At 34.8% G+C, this 15868-nt stretch overlaps 1 protein-coding gene across 1 annotated transcript; it reads left to right on the forward strand.

Annotated features, from left to right (window-relative positions):
* The first annotated feature begins 8657 nt into the window (after positions 1-8657).
* Positions 8658-10340, forward strand: LOC137749439 (putative UPF0481 protein At3g02645). The gene has a single exon (XM_068489534.1). It carries the CDS (start codon positions 8658-8660, stop codon positions 10338-10340), a length of 1683 nt encoding a protein of 560 aa, XP_068345635.1.
* The last annotated feature ends 5528 nt before the right edge of the window (positions 10341-15868 follow it).

The raw sequence follows: 15868 nt of genomic DNA on the forward strand, positions 1-15868 counted from the left end.
TTGTTGGAATAATTGTTGCTTTTACTGTGGAATGTGTGGATGACTGAATGATTCCATGCTTTGTCAGAATTATTGATGCGAATATTGTCTGAACTCTTCCCATGCTAACTTGGAAAGTTGATTGAATTTTCACGTGGCAATTGTCATTGTGTTCACATAATGACTGAATTTTCACAAGGTAATTAACTGTGTTCACATGATCTTATGCAAAAGGGTCTTGCGAATCTTGGTAGTCGACCCACTTGGTTAACTGTGTTTTTTTACTTATTGGATTGGCTGGTTACCGTGATGCATCTGAAGATTCAGAGTCTGAAGCTTCTTCTTTTTCAGTGTGGAGCATGGCTGCTTCAGCAAGTAATTGTTGTGCTAAATCTTTAAGCTAAGTGGCTTTATTCTTATTTAAGGTTGACGATTTGAGAGACTGGACTGTTCCTTTGAGGGATGAAGACGGACTAATGTCCGATAATGATTGTTCCAAGATGACTGGCAGTGATGGCTGTGAAGTAATGAGAAATTCGGAGAGGAACTGACTAATGGTCTTTTGATGGTTAAATTTATCCCACCACTAGACTAATTTGACTCTATAAACTCACATGTTTCGACTTCATAATTCCTCTTCATGATCCATGGGACTTTGTGCTTGGCCATGAATATTGGGAGAAATATAATTCTGTAACTGAATCGGCTTATGTTAAATTTTTGCTGGAAACTGGCAGAGAGAACCTGCATAAGTTCTTCTGGTAGGAAACTGGTTGTTGGGCCGTGGATTGACCATCATTGTGGGAACCATGCAGGAAAATTCAATCTGAAACTTTTGTCAAAATTAATGAACCATGAATGACTAAAATCTTCTGTTTAATGGAGAAAGATGTTAGTCCATGCATCAATGTAATCAAAGTAATTGTAATGGTTATTGGGAATGTGGACATATTGGGTATGAAGATGTTTGGTTTTGTAAAAGGGGATTCCCCAATCTGATTCGGTTAAAAACCGGCCAATGTAAAGAGAATGGTAAAGAATTTTGTTTTCACGGGTTTTATTGTAAAGTGGTTTGATAGAGATGAACTCTGTTTTACTGAGAATGGCTTGATAATATTTTAATGTTTTGTGTGGTGCTGTAGGGTAATAATGGAAATTAGGTGGGAAAATGGTTTTTGGCTAATTTATCTGGTGCTTGTTCCTGATTAAGATTGAAATGGATGCTAAAAAGATATTCACTGGGATTTTTCTTGACATACGGTGATGTTTTAGTATAATTGACTGGTTGGGATGTTGATGATTGGTATGTAGGGGTTGAATAAGGATCATATTGACCGATTAATGCCGTTTGGTAATTAGGATGTGGTGACTGGTAATTTGGCTAAAGGTTTCCTATTGTGGAACCTAAGGGAGTAAATGGGTTGGTAATGGCTAAGACCAATGAAGAATTTGGGCTTGATTCTTGTTTTATTGGTGGTGGTGGTAGAGTGGCTGGAAGCCTCCTCTGGTCAGGTATTCTTGCTATCATTATTCCCCTGCAGATATTCTCTGGTTAGGAAATCAGGGATGCAATTTTGACTACATTTGATGTATTCGATTTCAAAATAAAAAAAATACTTAATATAGCTTGCCATCATGCAAAAATCTGTTTTGATGCAATGTTTTGAACATCTTTTTGTAAAACATGCTTTGCAAATTTGCAATCGACTCTGATTAAAAACTTTTGATTTAATAAATCATCTTGAAATTTGCTAATGCATAATACTATAGATAATATTTCTTTCTTAATAGTACTATAATTACTTTGTGCTGGATTCCATACTCCTGAATGGAAATGAATAATTTGTTCAGGAGATCCAGAAGAAATTGACTGTTTGAGAATACCATCATAACCAACTTCAGAGGCATCAATTTCAACAATTTTGAATGAAATAGCAGATGGAATGCCAAGACAGGGCAACGTCTTAACATGTGACTTTATCTGTTTGACTATGAAAGTATGAGTATGAGACCATGATGAGGGATTTTCTTTTAAACGGTCAAACAAAGGTTTGTATTGCTGCCTAAGATGCGGATAAAAATATGCAACATAATTTAAAGATCCTAGAAATCTCTGTAATTAGGTTTTGTCAATAATTTCATTTGGAAATTTATCTGCAAACTGAATTACTCTATTTATTGGCTGAATGATTTATTAGTGGATATTGTATCCTAAAAACCTAATTTTGGTCTGGAATAACTTAATTTTGGTTGCTGAGACAACTAATCCGTTTGACTTAATTATCCTAGCAAACATATTTAAGTGTTTCCAATGCTTCTCTATCGATTTGGAATAAATGATAACATCGTCAACATAAACAATTGAGAAATGACTGGATTGATTAAATATTTCATTCATGATGTTCTGAAATTCGCTGGGTGCGTTTTTAAGACCGAATAACATTACATTCCATTATAAGGAGTGACAAATGCAGTTTTGTATTTATCGTCCTCATGAATTTGAAGATGCCAAAATCTAGACTTCATGTTGAATTTTGAGAAGACTACAACTTGACTAAGTCTCTTAATTAAATCTCTTTTATTAGGAATTGGATACCATATCCATTCCAAGACTTCGTTAAGAGGTTTATAATTAATGACTAACCTGGGAGTTTCTCTTTCTAATTTAGCGTTTTTCTGGACATAAAAAGCAGAACAAGACCAGGGTGATTTACTTTTCCTAATTATTCCCTTATTGAGAAGTTCTTGAATTTTTGTTTTGCAGAATTTCATGACTTCTTGACTCAATTGAATTGGCATGGCTTTCGTTGGTATTTTCTTTTCATCAAATTCCTTGTTGTAAGGAAGTTTAACAATATGTTGCTTTCGGTGCCAAAAAGCATTGGGAATGTCATAACAAATTTCATTAACAAGTTTATTTTGAAAGTTGTCAATGTTTTGTAACAAAGATTTTTTTGTTAATTGTTCTTCAATTCTTTTGTAATTAATTTCTTCTTTTAAGAAATTAATTTGTTGTGATTTTTTGGTGACTAGATTGATGGTTTTTGAGATACTATCTTTTTGTAATTGTCTTAATTTTTTGAGATCTGTTTCCGTGCATAATTCAAATGTGATTTTTTGACCCAACATTGTTGTGGTTATGTGTTTATGATGAACCCTAAAAGGATATAAGAAAGCTATGAAGGAAAGTTCTAAAATGACTGGGTCTAAAATGTTTTTTTATTTTTTTTATCAAAACAAATGGCGTTTTGAAACAAACATTAGTTTGACAAGCATATGCTTTTGGGATTTCGTATTTTAATTACATCGGAGACTGGTTTGCTGGACTAAGGATTTTTGTTGACTTATGGAAATATTTTGTGGGGATTAGTCCTTCCTAAATACAATTCAAGTCCGCACCTGAATCGATCAAGGCAATGGTTTCTAACTGGAAGTCTTCAAATATTATTTTTACTTTTGAATACCATTTTTGGATCCTAATTTTTTTGTAATAGTCCTAACACTAAGTTATGTGTTGAATTTTCTTCTGGTTTTGATTGTTGATCAAATGAAGAATTATTTTGTTCTTCGTCTGATGAGGATTGGATGTCGTTTCCCCCCAAAAAAAACTCTTGTGTTTGAATGTTACTGAGCTGTGAACGAATTTCTAAGTTTTCTAATTTTAGAAACTTAATTTCTTCTTTGATTTTATTGACTTATCTTTGTAAATCCTTGACTATAATTTCCTTCGTAGTTTTACTGAACATTTCTAGGGTTGTACTACTGATCTTTGGGGTTACTTGGGGCTGCCTAGTACTGACTTCTTCTTGATAGACTAGCTTTTTTAATTTCTTGAGATAAAATGATTTTAATTTAGGGTCTTCAACTTTATTGATTAATTTTATTGAGGACTGAAATTTTATTACAACAAGCATCTTTGCATCCTATCTCAATGTCAGGGGATGAGAGACTACTTGAGGATTGACTGGAAGAAGATGAACCTAAATCATCTTCGGATTGACTATGGTTTGTGTCTTTGAGTTCTAAGACTTGAATTAACTGGGTTTTCTCTTCTTCAGAGACTTTCAACTAGTTGATTGTTTTCTTGACTCTACATTTATTTGCATAAGGACTGAATTTGCCACACTTGCAATTCCCTTTTTGTTCTTGATTTTTGGAGTGAAGTTTTTCTGAGGGTTTCCTATTCCACTTGCTGGACTTGGCTTTCTTGTAAAATTTATTTGTTTCAAAATTCTTATTTTTGAATTTGTTATGTTTGGGGTGTTTCCTACTGAAGTACCTATTTGGGATTTATTGTAGACTTCTGATTTTTTTTTTCTTTTTGTTGGATGGAGCAATAAGAGGTAATCTGTATTGTTAATGTTCCTAATTCGTATTTGGCTATTGACTTGTTTTTGTTGACTTGTTTTGTAATTTTCATATCAATACACATTTTCAATCCTTCTTTCTGGATAATATTAATAATATTTCCATAAGTAAGGGTATGATATGGTATGATACCTTCTTCATTAACTAAAATGTTTATGATTTTATGGGCAAATAGATTTGGTAATCCATTAATAATTTTTTTTTTTCCAAAATGGTTGATTACTATCTTCTCTAAGCATGATTCTGGACATGAAAACATCTTTGTACCACCTAAAATCGCTTAGGGTTAGACATCTTAAGTTACTAAGTTGATCATAAATCTTGGAGGTGACATTACTAGGTGTCCTTATGAAGTGTTCTATGATAGTGAAAAGTAATGTGTTGACCGTATTTGGGATTCCTGTTCCGATACGTTTGTCAAAAATAGGTGTTCCTTCTTCATCTCTTATGACTAAAGTTTTTTTTTTGGATTGTTCAGTAAGATGTTTTTCCCACTAGGAATGGAGCATTCCTGTAAATCCAATGACCAAAAGGTAGACAACTTGGGTTTGATTGAGGTTATGATTGGTAATATAACTATTAGCAACCATGGAGATGTGTTGTAATTTGTTCAAAAGTTCTTGTTCTGATAATCCATCTATGTTCCATTCATAGAGTTTATCAGCTGAGACTAAGAATTGGTTTTGGATGTTTCTTTCCTCAAATTGAATATCCGGAGGTGTTGGCCTTGTATACCAATTTTTTGGTAAGAGTTGTCGGGTTGACTCTTTTGTTTGTGATACGATTTAATTCAAGATTTTGAAAAACTTCTTCTACTTTTCTGATGGAATTTATTTCACTCTCGCCTTTTGAATCCCATATTGCAAAAGTTGTTTCTTGTTGAGATTCATCTGGGTGTTGTAAAACATTGAATGTTTTTTCTTGTTTTAACTCTTGTAACATTTGATCTATTTTTTGACTTGCGGAGATTTTAAAGCTGTTGTGCTAGACAAGGCTTCTGGGAAGTTGACTAAGGGTTTTTCCTTAATTGTTGATTTGGGATATGAAAGTCTATCTATTTTGGTTTCTATTTTATCTAGCTATTTTCCTATGGAGTGTAGACTCTGGTTTGTGAAATTATTTTGTTCAATGACTGGCTTGACTCCTACATCTTCTTTGGGAAGTTTGAAAGGAGTGGTTGGTACCTGTGTGTCTGTGGTTGTGATTAAAATTGTTTCTTGTGGAGGGTGAGTAGAGGAGACTATGGTTTTGTCCTCTTTGACCCAATTTTCTTTGGTGATGACTTCTAACTCCTTTTCAAAATCGTAATGTTTTTCAATGAAATCAAAGAAAAATATTTCAAATCTACATTTTTTCATGAAATTGGTCCATTTATTGTAAATGTCCAATTTTTTTTCTTTTGTATATTTTTCCCTAAATGTGTTTCTTCTGGGAATTTAGGACTAGTAATTGGTGGTTGACTTAACTTGCTTCGAAATCGGATTCTGTTGGAGAGGTTTGTTCTCTTTGATTTTGGGTGTTGGGTTGGTATCTTGGATGAGTAACCTGAGAGGTTGTTTCTACTGATTTTAACTTCATGTTAAGTAAATCATTGATCAATTCTTGTTGGGTGACTACTGAGCTGGTTTCTACTGATTTTAAATTTTTGTTGACTAAGGAATTAATGAGATCTTGATCTCGGCCCAACATATCAGTTGTTGTGGATCCAGAAAAAGAATTTCTATTTGACTCTAAACATTTGTGTGACTAGGCTAACTCGTGTAAGTAGACACTAAATTTTCTGGCTGGAGGGTTGAAGTTGATTTTAACTATTCCGTCAAAATATTGTTCTTTGTTGTCGAGGTTGACAAAGCTATTTTGTATGCTTACTGGTTTGCTTTTATTGATCAAGCACCAATCTGAAGGTAGAAAGATATCTGACCATTTGATAATTCTGGGTATTTTGAAGTTGGCATTTTCTTGATTGGTTTGTATCAAGAGCGTGTGGTCTCTAGGACTTTTAAGTAAGGCTTGGAAATTCATGTTTGTTCCTGTAACTTTGTAGTAAACTCTAAAGATTAAGGCTAATGGTTGGGCTCCTTCAAGAACTTGGTACCCATAAGTTTTGATGTTTAATGTGAGTGCTTTCAGCATGTGGGGATCTGAAAGACTTATCTTGAGATTTGGGAAACAATCAAAATGAATTGGTCCATTGTAAAGACTTGACTCAATTATCCCAATAATGTTATCACTGAAGTTAGTGAATCTTGCATCTCGGAGGCATAACAAAATAGAGGTAATGAGGCATATTCTTGTTAAGGGCTTGACTGCTATTTGGACTAGACCAATGTGAATGTAATTGTAACCATCTTTTCTACGAGTTTTAATTTGTTCTAATGTGAATAATTGACTAGTTTCATGTTCTTTACTAAGAGAATAAGCTTTTTCAACTGTTTTGATGTGATGTTCACTTCTGAAAGAGGCTACTGACCGTTTCGTTTTGTAAATGTTTTTACTAGAAACCTTGGGGATATTCCAATCTCCAAAGTCAACACTGTCATCTGTTTGAAATTCTAAATTTTGTTCTTCATTTACTATGTATAGAATTCCAATTAAACTGGATTTGGTGCTAGTGTTGGCCATTGAATTAGATCTAAATAATGTACTCATAATGCTCAAAATGCAGGTTTTCAATATATAGAAATCTTACTAGCTTTACCTTCCTCGCGTATTTGCTAAACTCTCTCTCCGCTCATGCCAATCCTATGGACTTATTGTTTGGAACACGCCTTACTATTTGGGTTGAGAGTAAACAATTCTACTTAAAAGGTTAGCAAATAAGATAAATTGTAAATGAAAATTGAAGGATAAACATAATGCAGTGATTATAAAGATGATAACTCAATTACCACTCACTTGGCTCTAATACCAAATAGGACGGAACTAGCGATGATTATGATGAGGGCAAGTGAGTGGTTTGCTTTGTATACAAAATACAAAGCAAATACACACACATATATATATATATATATATATATATATATATATATATATATATATATATATATATTTATTTATTTATTTATTTCCAAAACCCATGGAGAAAATGTAACCTGGCACTATCATCACACTACATTAATCGTACTTGCACCAAGTGGGAATAACAAACAAATAACTTCCTGTCACCAATAGACGAATTATTACATATTTTTCGTTATACTTAAGGGTTTCGTTATATTTAAGGGTTTCAAATTTTTGAAGTGGTTTGCTTTGTATACAAAATATAAAGCAACACACACACACACACACACACACACACATATATATATATATATATATATTTCCAAACCCCATGGAGAAAATGTAACATGGCACTATCATCACCCTACATTAATCCTACTTGCACCAAGTGGGAATAACAAACATATAACTCCATGTCACCAATAGACGAATTATTACATATTTTTTGTTATATTTAAGGGTTTCAAAATTTTGAAGTGGTTTGCTTTGTATACAAAATACAAAGCAAATACACACACACACATATTTCCATGCCATGTCACCAATAGACGAATTATTACATATTTTTTGTTATATTTAAGGGTTTCAAAATTTTGAAGTGGTTTGCTTTGTATACAAAATACAAAGCAAATACACACACACATATATTTCCAAAACCCATGGAGAAAATGTAACATGGCACTATCATCATACACTACATTAATCCTACTTGCACCAAGTGGGAATAACAAACATATAACTCCCTGTCACCAATAGACGAATTATTACATATTTTTCATTATATTTAAGGGTTTCAAATTTTTGACCTAATTTATTCTTAATCATCAAGAAATTTTTCAATGTGTCAGAAATACGGTTCGGCACACCAAGTGTTATAACGCAATTGTTTAATTTTTTTTTTTTTTTAAGTTTCCAACTAACTATATTATTACAGTGGCATACCGAACCGTGTTTCCGACACACTGAAAAATCTCTCATACTCGTCACTCTACATCCTTTCTACTCTTGCTAACACCAATTATTTAGAAGGATTAGAATTTGATATAATGAAGACATGCCGTAGCCAACTCAGATCTATGTCATGACCAAGGTGAAAGACAACTTTCATATATTAAACAATTAAAGCATGAGGAAAACGCATTCACAATTGATAAATTCAAAAACACTCTTAAAGGTCCCTAATGACAATATTAATATGGGGACTCTCTCCTTAGTTCTTCTCATAACTTCCTCACAATCTGATCAGAAACTGTCATTCAACCCACCAAAAAAGTTTATGATCCTAAAAAAGCTAGAACAACACCATAAACATGTCTTCTCTACAACAAACCTTCTCATCCAAATCCAGTTCGAACTTCAACGAGTTCCAATGGGTTATTCAAATCCGAAAAACACTCGGAGAAGAGCTCGACGATGATAGCGAAATCCCTGTTTCCGTTTTCAGTGTCCCAAAAACCCTTTTGGCCAGTGATCCTGATTCCTACACCCCACAAGAAGTTGCAGTTGGTCCTTACCATTATTTGCGTCCGGAGCTCTACGAGATGGAGAGGTACAAAGTGGCTGCAGCTAAAAGAACACAAAAGAATCTCCAGTGCCTTAAGTTCCAAAATCTTGTTGACCAATTGATAAACCTTGAGCCGCGGATTCGTGCTTGCTACCACAAGTACCTGGATTTCAATGGTGAGACTCTAGGGTGGATGATGGCGATTGATGCGTCGTTCTTGCTAGAGATGATCCAACTCTATGGAGCCGAAGAAGGGAAGATTTTGACAAGAGTTTCCTCAAAGATGTCACGCTTGGTTGACTATTCAGGCAGGAACTTAGCACACCATGCAATTCTAAGGGACTTGGTAATGCTCGAGAACCAAATCCCACTATTTGTGTTGAGAAAAATGTTGGAGTTTCGATTCCAATCGTTGGAAACCGCCGACGAGATGCTGCTTTCAATGTTGATGGGATTGTGCAAAGAGCTTTCACCATTCAAGATGAAGGATGAGGACCTACCAATGATCACAGTCTCAGAATGTGCTCACTTGCTAGACTTTGTGTACCAAATGATCACCCCCAAACTAGAACGCCGGCCCTCTGAAATTGTAGAAGCTGAAGATCAAGGTGAAGGCACAGAAGAAGACAAGGAGTCAAAATCTACGAAGAGCCCGAATTACGTTAAACAATTTCTTGAGGAAGTATGGAAGCTGCTGTCGAAACTAAACAAAGGCCCGGTACGTCTCCTTAAAAGAATACTCGTATCCGGACCTATTAAAGTGATATTTAAATTGCCTTGGACAATCCTCTCCAGCCTTCCTGGATTTGCACTTTTGAAACAACCTGTTGCTTATTTATTCTCCTCCCAAGACAAAGAAGAAATCAAACCGGAAAATGAAAGTTCCGTCAACAAACCGCCATTGGTAGAGGAGATTACAATCCCTTCTGCGTCTGATCTTATGGAATCCGGGGTCCGTTTCGTGCCAACAAAGGGTTGCATTTCATCCATCTCCTTTGATCCCAAAACGGTCACACTTTACCTCCCCGCAACTAGCTTAGATGTGAACACAGAGGTGATCCTGAGAAACTTGGTAGCTTATGAAGCATCAAATGCATCAGGGCAGTTGGTTTTTACGCGCTACACTGAAATGATGAACGGGATTATAGACACGGAGGAGGACGCAAAGCTGCTTAGAGAAAAAGGTATAATTCTGAACCGTTTGAAGAGTGATGAAGAAGTGGCCAATCTGTTTAATGGTATGAGCAAGTCGATTCGGTTGACGAAAGTGCCATTCTTGGACCAGGCGATTGAAGATTTGAACAAGTATTACAACGGTAGATGGAAGGTTAAAATGGCAAAAATTTTCAAGGTTTATGTGGTTGGTTGCTGGCCAATTCTTGCTTTGCTGGCTGCCGTTTTTCTCTTGCTATTGATGGCATTGCAAGCGTTTTGCTCAGTTTATAGCTGCGGTCGCATATTTCACATCAACACCACCACTACTACTTAGTGATGATGCTTAATTAGTGTTTTTTTTGTGTGCTCAATTAGTTAGTTATATCTTAATCCCTTCTATTTTTGCTAATCGATCACCTCTTGATTTGATTTTTCTGGCTAAAGAAAAGGATATGGCTGGGTTTGCCTTCTTACTGTACTTCGTTATGCTTTCTATGGTGGATTTGCAATTAATCAAATGATTGTATGGTGCTTATTTCCCTAATGGGTTTGATTCTTTCTTTTTATTTTTAATCGATTGAATTAGTGGTTGTAAATTTGTAATGATGATAAGGGACATGATTGTTCCGATTTTATGTCAATGGTGCGATATATTATCTATATGCAATTTTTTATTCTAAAAATTTCATACCACTAGGCACTATACTTAGTAAGATTATCAACTTCATAATAACAGCCTTTACAGGTTTTGTTTTGTTTTCTTCTTCAAACAATAGCAGTTTTATTCATTAAATTCGAATAGTATCATTAAGTCATTACAAAACAACCGTATATATAGCCAGTCTAAAAAGATGGAGTCTCGTCTGTGAGACTCTAGACATAAAGTCATAGAGTATGCTGCATCGTTACAGCAACGACAATGGGAAAATGAAACTCTTTCGCCATCCGAATATACCTCCAGTAGACACACATGTCAACCGGGCACCTTCTAGCATAGGTATGAGAGTTGATGAATCTGATTCGACAGTTACGTACGTGCATGAACCCTTATTAGTCAATACGTACATGCAACGCATCTGCTTCTGCCTCCACTACAAAACTAGAAGCACAAGGAAACCTGATCCCCCTCCCTCCTCCCATCTGAAACCACCCGACGCTATCTCTAACGATCCATCCAACTCCTCCTGCCATCAAGGTGTCACAGTTGACCTTAAGAGTGCCAAAAGCGACTTCCTCCAGCGTTCCTGCTTGCTCCTTCTTCCCCCAGCATGCTGCACAGCAAGCACATCTCCATATCAGAAAATTGGGTCATTGAGTTTCGTGAGATGCACATGGCCATGTAATTAAGGGATTTTATTATTTCCCATGATGTTTTGGTGCCTTTTTAAATATTCCACTTGGTGGTAGGAGCGTTTTGGCACACCAGTAAATAATCACGTGGATTGAATTGTGTATTATTTCATGAGAAATCCTATAAGAATAATGAAGAAAAAGACCTGAGCTCACAGCATGAATTGTCAGAATATATGTTTAGTAAGAACTGCTACTTAATTACGAAGATTTATATTTAATAAAGGAAATAAAAGAACTAAGAAGGTTAGGTCACTCAGATATACATTATACTATATATATCTATATATATTCTACCTGCTGCGATATGTATATAAGTACTAAAAATCTAATATCCTTTCCATGTGAAGGGCTAACTTACTTTATCTATATATGTCTGTCTAAACTCCAAACGTATAAATTATTGAAAAAAGTCGTCCAACCATTGCGGATAATAGATATGTCCAAGAACTAACTGGCAGCTGAGCTTGAGTCATTGTTGATTAATATAATCTACCAAGCTACCTTAAACTTTATAAAATTTATAGTGCAATAGTCCCTTAAAAGGATATATATAACTTTGGATTTGATGTTGTGGATGTATAATTTTCAAAAAAAATTACTTGATAAATTTTTAGGTCTAGCATGGCTCACTACTAACATTAGCGATATTGTCGCTAACTCAACCATCTATTATTAAGTGTGTGAAGTTTTATTATAGAAGACCTCGATTATTTCGGTCTGGTTTGGAAGATTCAAGATTGTAGTTGATTACTCCAAAACTACCAGCAAGGAGATGATGCTGTTTGCTGGCCCTGCATGCATCCTAGAAAATTCTTGAGTGCAAGGTAAGTTCAGATCCTCAGGCCAAGGAAATTACAGGGAGTTCTAATTAAGGACTATAGGGGGTAGTGCTACAACCAAGCGGGATTTTGCTCCACTGTCGCTGGGGTACAGGATAACTTATTCCCACCGACACGTGTAGAGATGGTACAAATAGTTATAAAAAAAAAAAGAATTAATTTTCTAAAAGCTAGTTTGGAAGTGACGAGGGAAAGCATTTTTGGTGAAATTGATTTTAACTTCCAAAAGCACTGTAAGTGTCATTCTTGCAAAAAGCACTTAAATGCTTTTCCATAATCCACTTGGGTATTTTACTAAGAGCAACTCCACCTCTAAAAACCAAGCTGGGCAAGAGTCTATTCAATCCACCCAAATGAATAGTAATTGACGGCAATGAATAGTAATTTCCTAAGTGCATCTCCATCCCTAATCTAAATAGCTTAGTCAATTCGTATTAAAATATTATTAATTTTTATAAAATAATAAATAAATAAAATTATTTTTAATTTCGGATAGGATTTTTAACTAATCTTGTCACGCCACGTGATCTAAAAGTACAATTTTTTGTGGAAGATGATTAGTATTTATATAAAAAAAATAAAATCGTTTTATTTTTTTCTGTATTTTTAAACAATTTTTTTAATTTTTTTATTAAGTTAATTAATCTGGACCATGAGATTTCAAAAAGATTGAAATCCAACAACCCAAAAGTGGACATGTGGCCAACTATAAGATTATGACATTTTTTTAATGCTGGTACGCCCGCCCACATGTGTGTGTTTCCCACGCACTAACCGCAAAAAAAGAAATTCACATGGCTGACCACATGCTGACGCCATGTATGCCGGTTTCTTACTCAATACATTTTGTGTTGGGCTCAAAGCTAGCCTCTACTTTGGCTCAGCTAATTGGATGGGGTGGGATGGATTTTTTTTTTTTTTTTTTTTTTAGAGGTGGGGTGGGGGTGGCGCTGGGCTAGGGGGAAATGGGCTATTGCCCAACTCATTTGTTAGTGGTGGACTTGCTCTAAGGATTGGTTCAAAAACATTTTAACCAAAAGTACTTCCAGACATTTTAAAAGTACTTCTAAGCAAACCCTTCCAGTCATTTTAAAAGTACTTCTAAGAAAACCCTAAGCAATCTATTCAATTGCTTGTAATTTGAGCTGTATCTTTCATGGAGATTTTTCTTTTCCTTTTTATCCTTAGTTACATCTTGTAGGATCTAAATTCTCATTAGAGAGGAGGATAAAGTTATTTTCTACGATTAGCCAAAACATTAGGCCAATCCCCAACCCAGAATATTTGAAGCATGATGGACCAATTCCGATATTATATATAGGCTGAAATTTGACTGAAAAGTCGAATTTAACTGGCTCGAAGCACAATCTTACTCCACCCAACCAATCCTCAACCAATTTGGACCAAGTGTTTCAATTCAAGCAACCTTGCCATCACTAAAAAACAAACAAAAAAACATAAACATAACCCTCTATTTGACTCCTTTCAATCGAGTAAAACTTCAATAGGGCTGAACTTAAGAAACTTCGGTATAACTTAATCCAAAGTTAATTCTCCTCTCAATCGGGTACAAAAAAAACCCTTAACACTATACCATTTCTTCACTCTATATATTCAAATAATCTAAATAACTCCGTGTATAAAGATCATTTATTCACTCTATGGTTAAATAATCAAATGACCCCTTGGCAATACAACCATCATTTAATTACTTGCAAAAAGCAAATCGTCTCCACTCTTGTTCAAGGTCCGTCATTTATCTCAAACACAATGTCAAATTCTTACTAGAGCAAATCGTTTAAATCTCTTAACTACTTGCAAATCTCCAAATTGTATCAAACTGTATTGGATGAACTGAGATTCTCTCCGGATTTCTGTGTTCGGAGTCTAAGGACCAGTGGAATAAACTAATGTGGGCCACATTGTTGATGTAAATTTCCGCCGTCTTTTTTTTTGACAAAAATGCACTTGTAAAATAATAACACCTAAGATTAAAGCAAAAAGCCTCACGTGCCCACGATGAATGGGAGCTTTTGGCCAAAGAATCTCCGATGCCAAAGTTAGAATTTTGAAAGAAAAAAAAAATGTGTTTAGAAGTTTGCAAGTAGAAAAATCCTCTTGAACTTCGGAGATAAAGTGAGTATTTATAGGAAAGATGGAGGAAATGGGCCGCTCTCTAGGGTTTAGGGGTGGACAGCAATAGGCTTGTGTTTAAAGGGGAATATTGTAAGATATTTGTGTAAATAAATATCTCGGAGTAATTAGGTAAATATCATAAATAAATGGAATTAGGATTACATACTTGAAAGATGTCTTCTCTATTTAGGAATGTATTTATGATAAAAATAAGGAATTATCCTATCATAACTACCTTTGACTTTTCCTACGCGCAGAGTGCCTCGAGCAGTCGTTGATCTCTGTCTGCTCTACCTCATTTGTGCGTGGTGAATGAGAATGCTCTATGTTCATTTAATAGGGGCAATCTTGTTTTTCTTGAAAAATAATTCACGTGCCAGCTCCATGATTTTTGAGATTTTTTTTGTTCCACACATGATATAAAATAAGTAATCCAAATTTATTAATCCTTGAAGAGAAATGTTAAGAAGAGTCTCTCTAAGTGAGATTATATATGAACTTTCTGTCATTTAGCATAATGGTTATTACTATTAGTACGAGAATTGTACTAAAAACATAAAGTGAAAGATAATTCATAGGAAGTTTCATTTTTTAGAGTCTACTTACAATTTCTCTTTTTTGAATTGTGGACACAAAGTTCCAGAGAAATCTCAATTTGTACCCGATCAGAGCCACCTGGTGTTTTTAATTGTGTCGAGCAGAGAACATACATACCGTAAGGCACGTGGCGCCTTGATACTGATATCGGTGCTATTCTATGGTCGGCACGAAAACGAAAAGCCTCAAAACCTTTCAAAATGCAAAAACTAAACAGAGACAGGCAGCTATGGTACCAAAGTCAAACCGTCCCCTAAAAACAAAGTCAAACAGAGCCAGACACGTGGAGAAATTACACGTTATCGCCATTAGGCAGACCAAACCCATTGCTTGTTTGAATCTTTGTCATCGCCCTATTAAATAATTTGTTCAAACAAAGAAAACCGATCAATTCGTTGTTCAAACTTTATTAAAGAGTTTTGGTCGACTTCATTTCAGATTAGGACTAAAGGGTGCCCGACAATCGACAAGTGTTCGGCCAGTTTTATTTCATATCCACAACTATCTATATGTATACTTTAGGATTCAGAGACATATTTTTTAGGGTATATTTGGTAATGTATTTCAACTATATAGTCGTCTATTTTTTAAGTATTTCGTAAAAAATAATGTATATCTAAATCACTAAAAAATAAAACTATGTGATTGTTAGATTAAATAAAAGTCATTTTAGAATGCATTAAAAGAAGCATATAAATGCTCTTCATCTTTAAATGAACAAGGTTTCCATATCTAGCAATGACGAAAACAAATAGAACAGATCACAAATTTCCAATGTCTATGTGTAAACTTCCAAACAAACTAACACAATATCCAATTTGACTAATAACTCGAGTGGTCAACAGTCCAAGTACTTGAGTAATTGTAGTGGAGCAAAAAATAATCAAGAAAATTATGGAGGCAACACGTGTACTTTAGGGTGAAAATGACAAAATTA

The sequence above is a fragment of the Pyrus communis genome, chromosome 11, assembly GCF_963583255.1.
Source record: "Pyrus communis chromosome 11, drPyrComm1.1, whole genome shotgun sequence".
In the NCBI taxonomy this organism is placed as follows: domain Eukaryota; kingdom Viridiplantae; phylum Streptophyta; class Magnoliopsida; order Rosales; family Rosaceae; genus Pyrus; species Pyrus communis.

Coding starts and splice junctions, on each gene's coding strand:
- LOC137749439 (XM_068489534.1), top strand. CDS start 8,658: ATGTCTTCTCTACAACAAACCTTCTCATCCAAATCCAGTTCGAACTTC.